The 18,941-nt window shown below is 40.5% G+C and overlaps 1 protein-coding gene across 1 annotated transcript in view; it reads left to right on the top strand.

Annotated features, from left to right (window-relative positions):
- Positions 1-18,941, top strand: part of LOC125460855 (ADP-ribosylation factor-like protein 8B-A) — an 85,977-nt gene that overhangs the window by 61,734 nt on the left and 5,302 nt on the right. Inside the window, exons 5-6 of the mRNA XM_048548977.1 lie at positions 5,647-5,714; positions 6,766-6,836. Of these exons, the coding sequence (XP_048404934.1) occupies positions 5,647-5,714; positions 6,766-6,836 (139 nt within the window). The remainder of the gene's footprint in view (positions 1-5,646; positions 5,715-6,765; positions 6,837-18,941) is intronic.

Here is an 18,941-nt window from a genome sequence, read left to right as displayed (position 1 = left end):
AGCAGTTAGTATGGCTAGTAGTATGTTAGCCATTAATGCAAGTGGATTTGAGCACAGGAGTAGTGAGGTCTTCTAACGTATCGAGCCTTGTTTAAACTGCACCTGGAGTACCGAGTGCAGTTTTGGTCTTCTTACCTTAGGAAGTATATTTTTACCACAGAGAATGTACAATAAAAGTCCAAAATATATGTTTCTGGAATGGCAGGACTATTCTGTGAGGTGAGATTAGGAAAAGAGGGCCTGTATTCTCTAGAGTTTCAAAGGCTGAGAGGAGATCTCATTGAAAATTACAAAATACTTAAAAGGGCTAGTCAGGATAGATGCATGCAAAATGTTTCCTTTGACAAAGGAGCCTAAAACAAAGGATAGAATTTCTAAGTAAAGGAGGATGCCACTTAAGACTGGGATGATGAGAAAATTGTTTACTCAAGAGTAGTGAATCTTTGTGATTCATTTTTCAAGAGAGCTATGGAAGCGTAGTAGCTGTCTTCATTAGAAGAAGAGATTAACAGTTTTTATTTGAAAAAAAATTACATGAAGAGGCATGGGGATAGTGTGATGAAAGAAGGCATTGAAATGGATGATTACATTGAATAGCAGATAGGCTCAATGGGCAGAATTGTCTACTCCTGCAGGTATGTTCCTGTTGAGTCTTCAGAAAACACATTGAAAGTACAGCAAAAAGTGAGTATTTGCATTATAATTTAAAACTATTTAGTACCCCTTGATCAGCTTTAATTGTAGTAAATTTAACAGTGATGATGTGCAGTAGAAATTAATTCCCCACAAATTTCGACCTTACGGTTCAGATCGCAGAGGTCATCTTTAAATTTGAAACTTCATTGGTTTGGTTCTGGGTTGAGAACTTTAATGTTGGATGGGGTAGTGGTGGAGGCGCTCCTCAGGGACTCAAATGCCTAAACTGGAGCCTGGATATTTGATGTGGCCTCCCCCATTTGAGGATTTTTTTCAGCATTTGTGAAAAGAGGATAGTAAGTGGCTATCAGTGGACTACTTAAGGGTTTCAGTTAACCTATTAGTGAGTGACCTGACCCGAAACATCAACTTTCCTGCTCCTCTGATACTGTCTGGCCTGCTGTGCCTCTCCAGCTCCACACTGTGTTATCCCTGACTCCAGCATCTGCAGTTCTTGCTATCTCAGTGAATGAATAGGATTGTGCAAAGCCAATGTTTTTTGTTCATTCATGGGATGTGGGTGTCTCTGACGAAGCCAATGTTTATTGTCAATTGTTAATTGCCCAGAACATCCCTGAAACTTCACTCAAATAACGTCACCTTGAATCATTTTGTTACAGTTACAAATGTTCAGTACAACAGGAATCAGGTAAAGGTCGATGCACAGTTATTGTGTGATTATCCCTATACCTGTACTGATATGTTTAAGGAAATATCAATGGTGAGGAGAGGAGTGGAGGGAGGCAAAGTTTTTAGCTTTGGCCCAAATTGGTGCAAAGCGAATGGCACACCCATTACAATGATCAAAAACCAAGTTGGGAGGCTCAAACTATCTACAGATATATTGACATGGAATAGATTGATTCACTGTGCTCCTGACGTCATTACTGCCTTGGTTCAAATACAGCCAAAAATGTTGAATTACAGAGGTGAGGTGAGAGTATAGCCTTTGACATCAAGGCCGCATTCAAACAAGTGTAGCAGCAAGGAGCTCCAGCAAAATTGGGATTGCTACACATTGGGGGCAGACACTCCACTGGTTGGATTCATACCTAGCACGTAGGAAGATGGTTGTGATTATTAGAGGTCAATCATCTCAGCTCCAGGACATCTCTACAGGAGTCCCTCAGGACTCAACCATCTTCAGTTGCTTCATTGATGACCTTCCCTCCATTATCAGTCAGAAGTGGGGATGTTTGATTATTGTGCAATGTGCATGACTGCTCAGTTACTGAAGCAGTCCATATTCAACTGCAACAAGATCTGGACAACATGCAAGGTTGGGCTGAGAATTTGCAAGTGATGTACGCATCTTATAAATGTCAGTCAATGACGATCACCAATAAGAGACAATCTAGCTGCCGCCCCTTGACATTCACTGGTGTTATCATCATTGAATCCCTCAATATCAACATCATTAGGGTTACCATTTTCCAGAAATTCAACTGAACTCACCACATAAACATAGTGGCTATAGGAGCAGATCAGAGGCTAAGAATACTGCAGCAAGTAACTTGCCTCCTGATTTCCAAAAGTTGGCCCATCTTCTACAAGACACAAGTCAGGAATGTGATTGAATACTCCTCATGTGTACAGCCCCCACAATGCTGAAGAAGCTAGACATCATCCAGAATACTACATCCATGAGCATCCACTCCCTCCACCACTGACACTTAGAAGTAGTAGTGTATACTATCTGCAAGCTGCACTCTAGAAATTCACCGAAGATCCTTAGACAGCACCTTTCAAAATCATGAACACTTCCCTCTAAAAGGAAAAGGGCAGCAGATACACCACCTGCAAGAGCTCCTGCAAGAGCCCCTCCAAGCCACTCATGATCCTGACTTGGAAAAATATTCACTGGCACTGAGTCAAAATCCTGGAATTACTTCCCTAATGTAGACTGCAGCAGTTCACGAAAGCAACTCACTGGTACTTTGTCAAGGTAAACTAGGGATGGGCAATAAATGCTGACCCAGCCAGTGATGACTACGCCCATGAATGAAAAAGAAATAGCACTCGAAACATACCAGCATGAATTATAGTCATAGAGTTGTACAGCATGTATTTGGACCCTGGCACAGACCAGCTATCATGAAATAACCTAGTCCCATTTGCCAGCATTTGGCCATTGTCTCTAAAACCTTCCTATCCATGTACCCATCCAGATACCTTTGAATGTTGTTCCAGCCCCCGTCACCACCTCTGGCAGCTCATTCCATACATGAAAAGGTGAATTCCGTGAAAAGGTTACCCCTCAGGTTCCTTATAAATCTTTCCCCTCTCACCTTAAACCTATGCCCTCTAGTTTTAGACTGCCCTGCCCTGGAAAAATGACCATGTCCATTCACCCTATCCATGCCCTTCATGATTTTAGAACCTTCTATGAGGTCAGCCCCGAGCATCCGACACTCCAAGGGCATAAAAAGCCTCAGTCTATTCAGCCTCTCCCTATAGTTGAAAACCTCGTATCTCGGCAACATCCCTGTAAATCTTTTCTGAACCTTTTCAAGTTTAACAACATTTCTCTTACAGCAGAGAGACCAGAATTGAATACAATATTTTAAAAGAGGCCTCAACATTGTCCTATACAGCTGCAACATGATGTCCTGACTCCTGTGCTCAATGCACTGACCAATGAAGGCAAGCATGGCAAACGCCTTTTTCACTACGCTGTCTACCTACAACTCCACTTTCAGGGAACTATGCACCTGCACCCCTCAGCCTTTTTGTTCGGCAACACTCCCCAAGCCTAAAGTGTATAAGCCTGGCCCTGATTTGCTTTACCAAAGTGCAATACTTCACATTGGCTGAGGACTGATCAAGGTCCCGTTCTACCCTGAGATGACATTCTCTACTGGCCACTACACCACCTATTTTAGAATCATCAGCAATTGACTAACCATACCTACTGTATTTGCATCCAAATGATTTTTACAAATGACAAAAAAACAGAATCAGCTCCAATCTTTGTGACACATCCCTGGTCACAGGCTTCTAGTCCAAAAATCATTCCTGTACCACCACCCACTGTCTCCTACCGTCAAGTCAATTTTCATCCACTTGGGTAGCTCCCCTGAATTCCACATGATCTAATCTTGTTAACCAATCTGTGATGCGGAACCTTGTTAAATGCATTGCTGAAGTCCATATAGACCGTGTCTACCATTCTGCCTTCTTCAATCTCCTTTGTCAGCTATTCAAAAAACGAGTCAAGTAAGTAAGCTATTACTTCACACATACACAGCCACGTTGACTATCCCTAATCTGTCCTTGCCTTTCAAATGCATGTAAATCCTGTCCTGCCGAATCCTCTCCAACAACTTCCCCATCATTGAAGTCAGCTGACCAGTCTATAGTTCCCTGTCTTTTCCTTACCATCTTTCTTAAATATTGGCACCACATGGCTGTCCTGCAATCTTCCAGCACCTCACTCGTGTCTGTCAGTTATGCAAATATCTCAGCAAGGGGCCACAAAGTTCTGGGATACACCTGATCAAGTCCCAAAGACATATCTACCTTTTTACATTTTCAGACCTCCAGCACCCCCTCCTCTGCCATGTGGACTCTTTTCAAGACATTGCTATTTATTTCCCCAAGTTCCCTAGCTTCCATATCCTTCTCCACAGTAAGTACTGACGTGAAATATTTGTTTCGCCTCTCACCCATCTGCTCTGGTTCCGCACATAGACAGCCTCATTGATTTTTAAGGGGCCATATTCTCTCCCAAGTTATTTTTTTGTGCACAATGTATTTGTGGAATCGATTTGCATTCACCTTAATCCTATTTGCCCAACTCTCATGTCATTTTTTTACCCTCCTGATTTGCTTTAACTATTCTAGAGTCTATTGACTAGAGACTTAAATAGAGCGTAGTTTTGGAATTTTACAATGGTCCATTCTATCTGGAACTGCTCACCTAAATAAGGACACAGGTGCAGCAAGAGATTTGTATTCCAATTAATTTTGCTTCTAGCAGAATTGAAAGATGGTATTCTGATGCACTGTGGCACCTACTTTCTCCTTTGGTAGCCTATAAAATAAGTCTAACAAATAGCGAGACAAATGAAAAGATAAATATTACTATTCAGTTGACAGTTGGACAAAATACAAAATGAATTTCTAGTTTTAGATTCAGCAAAATGATAATAGAATTTGATTTTAAATTGTAAAGGATTGTAATTTTCCATGAATAAATTGCTTTCCAGCTTTTGTGCTGTAAGTGTGTTTAAACTTCCAATAATTGACCTCTGAAACTGAGTACAAGTTCATGATCATTTAATCAAGCAAACCACAGAGACTAAAGTTCCAGTCTAAATGGAGGAAGACTCTGAGAAATATAAAGAGAAATTTAGTGTTCTTAAACAATGTCGGTCATAGATGTATCTTCATTATCTGAATTCCAATTTTGCTTCATAGAAACATAAGAAACAGATGCCCATTTTAGATGATAGGTTTATGTTATTAATATTTACTTCATTGCGTAATGGATCATTTAATCTTATTATGACCTGCCCAGGTCCTTATCAGTGATTGGCACCTCCCTCTCCCTGAACTCCATTTGACTTTGAAATGTTTTGTTAATGCTAACTTCTTGTTTGTACAAGGTTTGCCTACAGATTAATACTGAAGCTAATTTCTAGGGGTACAAGATTCAACTGGGAATTTGCTGACTGCTTCCGAAGAATAACTGTTTAATTCTTACATCTCACTTCCTCTAATAAGACCGATCAAAGCCTTTCTCAGATACAACTTTTTATACCCAATTTTACTGTTCTGCACAGTTATTTGATGAACTCAGAATCATTACTACGATGCCTCAGGTGTAAAGAAAAGTTTAGAGTTCAAAACTAACAAAACCTATTTGGAAAAGACAAACAATAATATCATGAAGACTGATCTGAAAGTCCTTCATTCAACTTAATGAACTTGTGTTTTTTTTTCATATAGGTGTTGGTCTTGGGAAATAAGAGAGACCTTCCTAATGCTTTGGATGAGAAACAGCTAATTGAAAAAATGTAAGCCTTTATTCTTTCAGGATATAATCAAATGTGAAGTATAAGCGGTGATAAATGGATTGGATTTGTATCATCATAATCTCACACCTTTCTTCCAGAGAGACTAGAATTTTCCATTTTGGCAGATTCCAGAGATATCTTGGTCAGAATAGGTGTTCTGACCCTGTAGACATTTCCGGGTCAAGCCATATATTTTAAACAAGGTTCCTGGTCTCCAAGAAGGATTTTTTTTAACTTAACTTTTATTTTCTGAGTAATGTGTTCAGAGATATTATTACACACCTTTGGTGGAGCAGCTGGGACTTGACCCTAGGTCTCCCAGTCCACAGGTAGGGACACGACCTCTCCACCACAAGAGACCTCCTGGTCGTCAATGGGCACTGTGTTTCTTGATATCCCCATGTCTTGGAATGAGTTATAGACAGTCCATTTTAAATTGAAATCAAGTCTAATTATGCAGCAAATCAAGCCTATTTAAGCAACGCACCACATCAAGAAATCTACAGGGTGATGAAAAAATACTTTAATGAACTACAGTAAATAGAACTTAGAACTGAAATGATACCAATGTATACTGATTAAAGCACGGTCATCTCTCCAACAAAGAATGTATATGAAGAATGAAAGGCTTACAAATATTATACACAAAATCATTTCTTCTTGTAGCAATGTTGTCACCAGGCTTGGTCAATAGGACAATGTCCCAATCTTCTCTATTCTCGTTGTGTATAATTATGTCACAGTATTCTTGGGGACCCCATTAGGACTTAGACTGCGCTTAGTTGGAGTGAGTCTTGGGGACCTATAACAGTGCAGCTTGCAGTTTGAACACGCAAAGGTATACACAAAACAAAATAATCTTAACAAAGTAAACACTTAGTGAGTGTAGTTCCCATAGAAAGTCTAAACTTTCATATCCATGGCAGCAGTCTATACAAGTTTCCTTCTGAAATAAGCTTAATGGACTCATGTGTACTAGTTTGCTTAAGAAGCCACTTATTAATATTGAATTACATTTTCCTGGATTTATACTGCATATCTTTATTCTTAGGAATCTATCTGCTATCCAGGATCGAGAAATCTGTTGTTATTCAGTATCCTGCAAAGAGAAGGATAACATTGGTAAGTGCTTCTGGTTCTAAATATGTATTTATCATTGAATTCAAATTTCAGCACCACAGACAGCTCTACCTAGTAGAATGCTCCCTCAAATAGGATCACAACTGGAATTAGAGGTATATTCGCTCTGATTTGTTAAACCCATTCAATACTGGATAATTTAGAAAATGCAAGTTAATGTGGTCATCTGTTATTGGTGCTTTACCTTCCTTCCCCTTGCCCACCAGGCTGAGACTCTTTCAAGGTGCTGCTTCATCTGATTCTAGCGCTGAGTCCACATCCTTCACAATTTTCTCCATTATCTTCCTTGTAACCCTTCATGCTATCTCCAGCTCATTCTGGTTAAACATTAGGAGAATTGAGCCATTATGGTTCTTGTAGCAACCTCCACATACTTTTGGCTTCCTGCTTCCTGACTTATGTTTTCAATCTTAGTGCTCCGTCAGAAAGAATGCTCATTGCTACTTTTATTGTGTTTCCTGTCTCTGACCCTGCATCAACTCAACAGCTAGTAAAACCATAATCCAGACCTTGGTTGCCACCATATTCCATTATACCAAATTTCTTTCTTTTTATTCAATCATGGGATGTGGGCATCACTGGCTGGCCAACATTTATTGCCTGTCCCTAGCTGCCCTTGAACTGAGTGGCTTGCCATTTCAGAGGGTACTCAAGAGTCAAGCACATTGCTGTGGGTCTGGAGTCACACATAGGCCAGACCAGGTGAAGATGGCAGATTTCCTTTCGTGAAGGACATTAGAGAACATAGAACAGTACAGCACAGTACAGGTTCTTCAACTCAAGATGTTGTGCTGACCTATTATCCTACTCTAAGACCTATTATCATACTCTATGCATTACTTTTATTTTACAATCATCCATGTGCCTATCCAATAGTCGCTTAAATGTCCCTTATGTATCTGACTCTATTACCACCACAGGCAATGCATTCTATGCACCCACCACCTCTGACATCTCCTGTATACCTTCCTCCAATCACCTTATAATTATAATCATGATAGTCATTTCCGACCTGGGAAAAAGTCTCTGGCTATCCATTCTATCTATGCCTCTCATCATCTTGTACATCTCTATCAAGTCACCTCTCGTCCTTCTTCGCTCCAATGAGAAAAACCCTAGCTCCCTCAACCTTTCCTCATAAGTCCTGTCCTCTAGTCCATGCAGCATCCTGGTAAATCTGCTGCAACCTCTCTAAAGCTTCCACATCCTTCCTACAATGAGGCAACCAGAACTGAACACAATATTCCAAGTGTGGTCAAACCTGGGTTTTATAGAGCTGCAGCGTAGCTTAGCGGCTCTTAAACTCAGTGCCCCTGCCAATGAAAACCAACACACCATACAGCTTCTTAACAACCCAACTTGCCCACCATAGAAGTAAGACTGACTGGTCTGTAATTTCCAGGATTATCCCTATTTCCTTTCTTGAACAAAGGAATGACATTTGCCACCACCCAATCATCTGGTACAACTCCAGTGGATAGTGCGGACGCAAAGATCATTGCCAAAGGTGCAGCAATTTCTTCCCTCACTTTCCATAGTAGGCACCTTAGGCATATCCCATCTGGCCCAGGGGACTTATCTATCCTCATATATTTTTCAAAATTTCTAACACATTGTCCTTCCTAACATCAATCTGTTTGAGCATGTCAGCCTGTTTCACGCTGTCCTCACAAATGACAAGGTCCCTTTCACTAGTGAATACTGAAGCAAAGTATTCATTAAGGACCTCCCCCACCTCCTCCGACTCCAGGCACAAGTTCCCTCCACTATCCCTGATTGGCCCTACCCTCAACCTGACCATCACCCTGTTCCTCACATAAACTGAGAACACCTTGGGGTTTTCCTTAATCCTACCCACTGAGGTTTTTCATGCCCCCTTCTAGCTCTCCCAAGTCCATTTTTCAGTTCCTTCCTGGCTGCCTTTTAGGCGTCTACAGCCGTGTACAATCCTTGCTTCCTCAACCTTAAATAAGCTTTCTTCTTCCTCTTGACTAGACGTTCCACATGTCTTGTCATCCAATGTTCCTTCACCTTACCATCCCTTCCTTGCCCCAGTGGGACAAACCTATCCAGTACATGGATGTGAGTTTGCTCGCTGAGCTGGAAGGTTAGTTTTCAGACGTTTCGTCACCATTCTAGGTAACATCATCTGTGAGCCTCCGACTGACTCAGTGGAGAAACCCTCCTCCATGACCTCCCTTTCTGCAGCTGTGATATCATCACTAACCTCTTTTATCTCCCTCCCTATTTCTATTGAAACATCTATACCCCAGAACACGCAAAAACCATTCCTGCCCCTGTGTTATCCGAGTCTCTGTAATGGCCACGACATCGTAGCTCCAAGTACTGATCCATACTCTCAGTTTGTCACCCTTATTCCTGACACTTCTTACATTAAAATAGACACGCTTCAACTCATCACACTGACTGCAACGTTGCCTCATCAGCTGTCTATCCTCCCTATTCTCTGTATGCTGTATCTACCTGTACACCAGTTTCCCATCCTTTGATCTGTAGCTCCAGTTCCCACCCCCCCGCCAAACTGGCTTAAACCCTCCCAAAGAGCTCTAGCAAACCTCCCGCCCAGGATATTGGTCCCCTCCACTTTAGGTGCAACCCATCCTTACTGTATAGATCCCACCTTCCCCAGAAGGTATCCCAATGATCCACATATCTGAAGGCCACCCCCCTACACCAGTTCTGTAGCCATGTGTTCAGCTGCACTCGCTGTCTGTTTCTGGCACCGGTAGTAAATCTAAGATTACTATTCTGCTTGTTCTGCCTTTAGTTTGCAACTTAACTCCCTATATTCACTTATCAGGACCTCATCCCTTTTCCTAGTTGTGTAATTAGTACTGATGTGTACCACAACTCCTGGCTTCTCACCCTCCCCTTTAGAATCCTGTAGACTCAAACTGAGACATCCCTGACCATGGCATCTGGGAGGAAACATACCATCCAGGAGTCTCGCTTGGGACCACAGAATCTCCTGTCTGTTCCCCTAACCAGTGAATCTCCTATCACTAACGCTCTCCAATTTTCCCCCATTCCCATCTGAGGCACAGAGCCACGCTCAGTGCCAGAGACCTGGCTGCTATCACTTTCCCCTGTTGGGTCATTCCTCCCCCAATGGTATCCAAAGTGGTATATTTATTATAGAGGGGAACTGCCACAGGGGATCCATGCACTGTCCTCCTGTTCCCTTTGCCTCTCCTGATAGTCACCCAGCTAACTCTATCTTGTAGCTTAGGTGTGACTACCTCCCTATAACTCCTGTTACCTCCTCAACCTCCTGAATGATCCAGAGTTCATTCAGCTCCAGCTCGAGTTCCCTAACATGGTTTGTGAGGAGCTGGAGTTGGGTGCATTTCTCACAGATGAAGCCAGCAGGGAAATTATTGGTGACCCTTACTTCCCACATCCTACAAGAGGAGCATGCAACTGCCCTAGATTCCATCCCCTCTGCTATAAGTTGTCAAAAGAGATAAAGAGAAAGAAGAAAAAAAGAAAAACCCCAACTTACCGACCTCCCCACACAGAGTCTTTTTTTTGGTTAGAGGAGGAGAATGGCTGGGAGTCAATACACATGTATTGTTTCGGGTTTAGCCACTCCCCGAGTACATTAGTTCACTTACACAGCAGTCCCTGGGTATGCGTTGGCTCCTGCTCAGCCTTCAGAATGAGATGTGTTTTTCTGACAATCGCCAATGGTTTCATGGTCATCAGTAGATTCATAATTCCAGAGTTGAAAAATGAATCCAAATTGCACCCATCTGTCATAATGGGATTTGAACCTGGGTCCTCAGGTTATTAGCTGAGTTTCTGGACTAATAGTTCAGTGATAATGCCTCAAATCCGTCGCCATCCCTGTATTTCTGAATTTCTCCTAGCCGTTCTGTTATTTAGACTCTGAAAATTATCCAAATCTTTCCTGAAAAACAATTGAACTGAACCTATTGAAAGAACAAGAAAGTTCTTAATTAAAGTCAATATGTTGTATGAACCACCCAGTATTTCATTAAACAGCCACATTGCATATTTTCCTTCTTTCTTTTGAGTCAACAATCAGATTTCAAATGGGTCTTTTTTTTTCTCCCTTCCTTCTGATTTCTCTTTGCCATACCAGTTCTTTCCAGCCTGTGACCAGGGCAGCAGCAGTATAACTGCCTACTAGGAAAAGTGAGGGTAGCTCTTTCCTCTCTTGTACAGAACCATGTGATGATCTTGCTGTCCCATCCCCATCTTCAAAACAAAAACAAAGCAAGAGAGAGAAACAAACACAAAGTGCTCGTGAAACTCAGCAGGTCCAGCAGCATCCGTGGCGAGAGAAACAGTGTTAACGTTTTAAGTCTGATTTGCCTGTTGTTCCAATGTGTGTAAGCAGTAGAATCTACTGCTGGAAAATAGCTGTTGTATGTTCTGAATTTTTCTGGTCTCCTTAAATTTTTTTGCTTTGTTCTTTTTGCAAAAGCTACTGTGTTAGGACTAAGATTTGTGCTGAGTTGAAGTTAGCAGTAGTTGCTGTTGCTGCACAACAGGATAAAACATTGTTGTGAATTTGTTCATTTTAAACATTTAAATGCTGCCTTTACATTTTGGAATTCTTGTGAAGGAAATAGCTACATAAAATCATGCAAATTTAAGCATGTATTCTTGTTTCTTTCTCCTTCTTAATACTTCCCATGAACAAAATAAACCTGTCCAAAAATTGAACACGACATTAAAGCTCTCTGCATCCCATGCTTGGAGACATGCATTCATTATAGTAGTAAGCTAATTAAATGGAAGCTTTGTACAGCTTCAGATGTTTGTATTAATTCACTTGGGCTTAAGCCCACAACACTTGTGCAGCCTCAGCAAAGTTTAAAGGCTTCTTTCAGCTCAGCGTCTTGGTCACTGAAATGAAATCCCTCTAGGCAACCAATGACAATGCACAGGAAAGAGCAGTGAACAAAAAGTTGGATTTGAATGATCATATTCATAACGGGTTGGAAACGGTTTTGCCAAGTCATTGCATTTCATCTGAAGAGGGAGAACATGATGTACAACAGCTATGGTGAATGACCTCTAAAAAGAACAGAAGTTCAATTTAGTGAGCTGCGAGAATGCAAAGACCAAACCACGCAGAAACCTAAATGAATGCTGAAATGCGCCAATAGATTTACAACATTGTATTTTGATCTGTAGTGTGTAGATTCCACAAAATCTGGCAATACTATTTAACTTGTTCAGACATGTCATGACACACCTTCAGAGCAGTTAGGATTTGAACCCAGGTCTGTGGCCAAGAGGTAGGCACACTACCACTGCGACACTACATGCAGTCCATTTCTATATGTTCCAAAATGTCACTGAGGCATAAAGTGGAAATTTTGGATCTGGAACTTAAGGTCATACAAAGTGAAGTATGCCAACACTAAAGGAAATTACAGCAGATGATGGAAATCTGGAGCTAAGGCAGAAAATGCTAGAAATACTTAGTAGGCCAGGCGTCATCTGTAATGAGAAACGGTTAATATTTTGGATGAATGATGACCGTTTACCAGACAGAAGAACGATGGATTTGTAATAGGTTTTAAGTAATTAAAGTGGATAAGAGGAGTAGAAGAACAGAATGCAAAGCCTGTGACAAACTGATTGGCAAAGGAGGCAAATGATAAAGATGTTTTGTGGCAGTGGGCAAAGAACCAGAAGGTGTACTGTCTGGATGAGGTATGAATGGCTGGATAGCAACCATCTGAGTGTTAGAGGGATGATGCTACCCAAAAGTTAGTTAAGCCTGCAATAGGGTTATTCCAAAGGAAGATAAAAAATTTTTGATTACAATGCGTAGTCAGGTGAAGGATGGGCTGAAACTGTGGACCAGTCCAGCTTTGAAATCGAGTGCGTTTGTGCTGCTTATGAGAGTCTGTGAGAGAGTGATGGTGTTGAGAATGGATCATCAGATACGCTGAGAACAGCAGTTCAAGGAATTCTGAATGTCTAGCAGATAACTGTGATTCTATTTCTTTTACTCGCTAAAAGTATAGATGTACCTATCTTTGTTCAGTTCAGCTGAAGGATCATTGTCAACCTAGCTCATTAACCCCACTTCTTTCCACAGATGCTACCTGACCTGCTGAATATTTCTATCATTTGTGTTCGTAATTCTAAAATATGTGTTTGCATTTCAAAGTGAAGTATGAATTGTGTGTAGAACTGAAAGCACAGATGTGAACGTACTTCTGCAGCTTGCGTAATACCTTGTAGCCTGAGCACCAGGAAATGTTACTGAGCTACTCAGCTAAAAGCCAGACTTAGTTCATGATGTGCTCTGAGTTATGTGATCTCAACAGCAGCAGTGGTTAGATCTCAAATTTTGCTTCTGTACACACCAGAGGAAGCAGTATTGAGGCATAAAACTGTTGAATAGCCACTGTCAGTCACTTTCATGGTGTGTATGTGAACAAAATCCATTTTGGTCAAATATTAAGCAACTACAAGAATCAATTTGAAGCTTGCTTCAGCTGCAGGGATCGATTGTGGGAAACTAAGGCAAAAAAACTTGGGAGTAGCTTTGTTTTGTCTAAAAAGAAACTATTAATTTTTGTATTCTCTGATTGGCGTTGGGAGAAAAATGTACAAAACTGTGAGCAAAATGCTCATTTGCATATTTGTGTGTGGAAAATTACAGTGCTAGTATTTGACAAGGCTGTTTCTTGTCTCAGTGGTAGTGTGATCAGTATTCTACGACTACTAATCTACAAATTCTCATGTTCTTTCTTTCCCTTTCTTCATATTTGTTGAAGTAAGTTGGTTTGTATCTTTTAAGAATTGTATTTTGCAGGATTTCATTTTAATTTTAAGGGGTAGATTTTCATTTTTGGAAAGCAAGCATCTTTTCATAAGTCATCCATTAGACTTCTTGCCCCATATTCAACTCCATTCACTTCGTTGTTAGGATAAGCAGATAACAGGCAGTTAGTGTGACACAATGCACTCTGTGAAGTTGAACTAAAAGCTTCAAAAACTCAAATCTGAAATTGGGTTTCAGACACCCTCATACATTCTGATCAATAAAGAAATTTCTGTGGGTAAGATTTCCAGATTTTCTTTGCTTCTTGGTAGCTGAAAGTATGTTGTGTTGACAAGGAGATGTGATGGTCTATTGGTATTATCGCTGGATTGTTAATTCAGAGACCCAGATAATGTTCTGTGGACCTGAGTTTGAATCCCACCACAGCAGATGGTGGAATTTGAGTTCAATAAATATTTGGACCCTCAAACTCCAATGGGGAATGAAGTACCAGGTTCTGTCAGGCTGGAAAAAAGTGGATGTATTTTCATGCAGAAAATGGGACACCCTTAACATATATAGGGCACTCCCTGGGAAAGGGGTGTCCCCTTCCTTTTCACCATTTCTTATGTAGGTCTACCTTTTAAAAAACTTAAACCCTATCCACTCCTGTCTGACAGACTCCACCATCAATATTTTGGCGTGGTCTATACTATTTGGATCAATAGACTTGCTAATGTTCCTAAATGGCTCTTAATTATTATTTAAATAAAGGTGGGCGGGCTGCCAATTCCAGTCCCTGCCCACTGGGTATACCATAAGGCCTGCTTGTAGGTTGGGCTGGAAGGCCGTGGCCTCCTTCCCCATCACCCTCATTCCATCCGTCAAAAACACACCCTGCCTGTAATGTTACAGCTCTAGAAAGTCATAACTTACCTGAAGTTTCAAAGTCAATGCATTTGTTTGGAATTAAGGAATGGTAATGGAACCATCTGTCTACTGGGTGTACCTTTATGGATCATCAAATAGTAGACAGAAGTTTGTGGAACAAATTTTCCTGCAAATTGCACAACGGCACAAAGATTACAGAGTAGGGATAACAGGGGACTTCAGTTATCCCCATATCGATTGAGAAAGTAATGATGAAAAGGGCAGAGGGAGAAAAGTTCCTCAGGTGGATACAAAAGAGCTTTTCATCATCAATGTATGTCCAGACCAATGAGGAATGAAGCAGTGCTTCATTAAAGGGGGCATCTTTCAATAAGAGGGATGTTTGGGAACAGTGATCACTGTCACTGCTACCTCTAATTTTTTTGTGGAGCATGTAAACAATTTATTTAAGTGTGTGACCCCGATTATTTGTTTTATACGTCTCCATGTTAGCATGTTCTTTTGAAGATAATGACTTATGCATGGGCTACAAATGGCTTTTGGACTGCTGGATAATTGTACTGCTCAGAGGCAACTTTGACCATTTCATCAGCTTTGGAGCACTTATTTTCTTCTTGCCGTTTTTTTCTGAATTTTGAAATGGTCAGTTGAACCGTAAAAAGAAGTCTGGACCAGGTAGGATTGAAATCAAAGGACTGACAGATAAGGGAATTTACGAGTAATGGAATTCTTCAAAGAGTAGATAGTTCAGGAAGAACTAAGCATTTTCCCAAAACTAGAAAAGGAAGTGTATCCAAAGCTAGAGCTCCTGGAGTAATTAAAGATATAGACTTAGTTAAAAATTACAAAAATAGCAAGTTAGTAATAAACCCCAGTTTCATATTAGAGTGGAGAACCAAGCTGATTTTTTTTTCAAAAAAGCAAAAGTGCAGAGGAGAACAGAATACGGATTTGCAAAGGACTAAGAAAGTTTTTGAGAAAAGCTTAAAATACAGCCTCAAAAGGTGCCCGAAAGCCTTTTGTAAACATATTAATAGTAAAAATATAGCCAAATGGGTGGAAAAACTTAGGGACCAAAACAGACCGTCTTGTGGTAGCAAAAGGTGCGATGAAGATACAAACATATTCTTTACTTCTGTCTTCACCGAAGAAATAAATACTGCTAGTGTCACAGTAAAGAATGGGGTGGTAGAGAAATTGAAGGGATGGTAGTAAAAAAGGAGTGCTTTAAAAAATTAGTACTACTTAAATAGAAGGGTGAAGTATCTATGATGACCCGCATCCTTGATTGCTGCACGAAGTTAAGTGAGAAATTGCAGACGTTCTGACTATGGTTTTCCAAACTGCAGTGATGCTGGAGGACTGGAAATGTTACAGATCAGAGAATGAGAGACGGACAAACCCAACAATTGCAGTCTGGCTAATTAAACCTTGGTAGCAGGAACACTTCTCAAGGTAATAGCTGTAAGAAATTTAGTTGGCATTTGGAAAAATAATCAGTTAATAAGTGACAGCCAACTTTGATTTGGAAAGAGTCATAGAGATGTACAGCATGGAAACAGACCATCCGTGCCAACGGATGTCCTAAATAAAACATGGAAACAGACCATCCGTGCCAACGGATGTCCTAAATAAAACTAGTCCCATTTGCCAGTATTTGGCCCATATCCCTCTAAACCCTTCCTATTTATTTACCCATCCAGATGCCTTTAACTTTTAGATCCACTCTACCCTTTTCTATCACTATTTTAAAACTAATAGAATTATGGTCACTGGCCCCAAAATGCTCCCCCACTTATGCCTCGGTCACCTGCCGTGCATTATTTCCCAAGAGTAGGTCAAGTTTTGCACCTTTTCTGGTAGGTACATCCACATACTGAATCAGAAAATTCACAAACTTAACAAATTCCTCTCCATCCAAGTGAGGCAAGTCATGTTTGTCTTGCTTGGTTGAGTTGTTTTGTAAAGTAACAAAGTGAGTTGATGAGGCAAATTTGTTTGATGCATTTATGGGCTTTCAAACTCTGCTAAAGCACCATGTGCTAAAATTCAAGCCTGTGAAGTTAAAGATAAAATGTGTGGTGTGGGTACATAATTAGCTAAGGGACAAAAAGCACCAACTAGTGGTGAATGGTTATTTTGCAGATTAAAGAGATGCGTTCAATGGTGTATTCAGAGCTTAGAGAAGCAAGGATTGGAGCTGGGATATCTGTTCTCTCTGATTATATATTACATGTATATCTTAGGTATGCAGGATATTACAGAACAACATTATCAGATCAGCTATGATCTCATGGAATAGCAGAGCAGACTCGATTAGCTGAATGGCCTGCTTCAGCTCCTACATCTTGTGGACATCATTTAAAAGGTTGCAGATGACGTGAAACCCAGAGATATAGAAGGCAATGAGAGGGCCAGTAACAGGCTCAAGGAAGGCATAGAGTATGGTGAAATGAGTAGACAGAAAACAGATGAAATGTAATGCAAAGTGTGAGGTGATTCATTTTGAGGGGGAGAATGAAGAGAAGCAATGTGAGGTCAATGGTACAATTTAAAATTCACTTTTATGAAGACTTCTGAGTTGGAACAACTAGAACTGTACGTACAAAAGTCTTTAAAAGTGGAAGACAAGTTTAGGAATCTGTTTAAAAGGCACATTTGATCCTTAGTTTTGTGAGTGGCATGGAATATAAACGAAGAAATACTAATTTTTTTTTGAGGAGTGGTTAGTTCCCAGCTGCAGTATTGAGGTAGATTCTGGACACAACGTGTTTGAAAGATGCTCAAGTCTTGGAGAGGATGAAGAGGGGATTTACAAGATGGTATGAGGGGCTTCAGTTACATGGGACAATTACAGAACCTTGAGTGGTCACTTTTGGAGCAGAGAAGTTTATGGAGAGAATTGAGGAGAGGAATTCAAAATCTTGAAGAATTTTGATAGAGGAACAAAAAAGGAATTATTTCCAATGACCAATAGGTGGAAACCAAAGAGAAAAGGTTTAACATAATGAGCTACTGATCAGAAATGACATGAGGAAAATTGAAACGTAAAGGAAGTCGCTTCAGTCCGAGATATACTATCCGAAAATGCCAAATCTGAATAAATGGTCGGAGCAGATTAAATGATAAATTTCAAGAGGGAATTGGATGAATACTTGTAGAGGTGAGTGGGTACAGGCATGATGGGTTGAATAGTGCTTTTTTTAATGTGGTATCATTTGTGTTCTTACTTTGCTTCTTTAAAAATTAGAGCAAATTGTATGAAAATTTAAATGTGATTGTGTACCTTTTGACTTAATTCAGTGGTAATAGCATTTTCTATAGAAACTCAACTGAACATTTTATTTACTGCACATTTTCTTAACACATTAATTAACTGTTCTGTGCAATTTGAGTTTTTAACAGATTTGACAATGTCACCTTATATTTTGTTCTTTAAAAAAAAAGATAGCTTGTATTTGTATAGCTTATTTGCTGTTGTAAAACATTCCAAGGCGTTTCTCAGGAGTATTATCAAACCAAATTTGACACTTAGCCATGTAAGGACATATTAGGGCTGATGTCTAAAAGATTGGTAAGTCAGGTAGGTTTTAAAGAAGAGTGTCTTAAAGGAGGAAATGTAGAAAGTGAGGCAGGGAAATTCAGGAATGGCATTCCAGAGTTTAGTGACTTGATAGTTGAAGGTGCAATCATCAAAGGTCAAGTGATAAAAATCAGAGATGCTTAAGAGACAAGAATTGAAATGGCACAGATATCTTGGATATTCATAAAATCATGATGTGTGGAAGTAGGTCATTTTGCCCATCGAGTATACACTGGCCCTCCAAAGAGTATTCCACCCAGACCCAACCTGTAACCCTGCATTTTCCATAGCTAACTCACCTAGCCTGCACATCCTTGGACACTATCGGCAATTTGACATGGCCAACCACATAACCTGTGCATCTGGAGGAAACCCATGCAGACACGGGGAGAATGTGCACACTCCACACAGACAGTCACTCAAGGGTGGAATCAAACCCAGGTCCCTGCTCTGTGTGACAACAGTGCTAACCACTGAGCCACTGTAGGAGTCATCAGAAATGATGGTTCAGGGCAGGAAGGGAAGCCGTTGTAGCTGTTTCTTTGACCATGAGAACCGACAATGTAGCAGGGTTGGAAGATGTTACAAAAATTCGAAGACGTGAGGTCAAAAACAGAGAGGGCAAAAATGATGGGAATTTAAAATTGAAGCATTGTTCATCAGATGTCAAAGTAGGTCAGTGAAGAGAGAGGTGATGGATGAATAGGAAATGGTTAGAGTTAGGACATCTTGGACAACAAATTTGTAGAGGTAGGATGTGGGAGGCTAGGAGTGAGTTGGGCAGATGAATTTGAGAGGTAACAAAATCATCATTGAGGGTTTCAGCAGCAGTCGAGCA

This window comes from Stegostoma tigrinum, chromosome 18 (assembly GCF_030684315.1).
Source record: "Stegostoma tigrinum isolate sSteTig4 chromosome 18, sSteTig4.hap1, whole genome shotgun sequence".
NCBI classification, from domain to species: Eukaryota; Metazoa; Chordata; class Chondrichthyes; order Orectolobiformes; family Stegostomatidae; genus Stegostoma; species Stegostoma tigrinum.
Note: the sequence above shows the minus strand (reverse complement) of the source record. Positions and strands in the feature narration are given on the sequence as shown.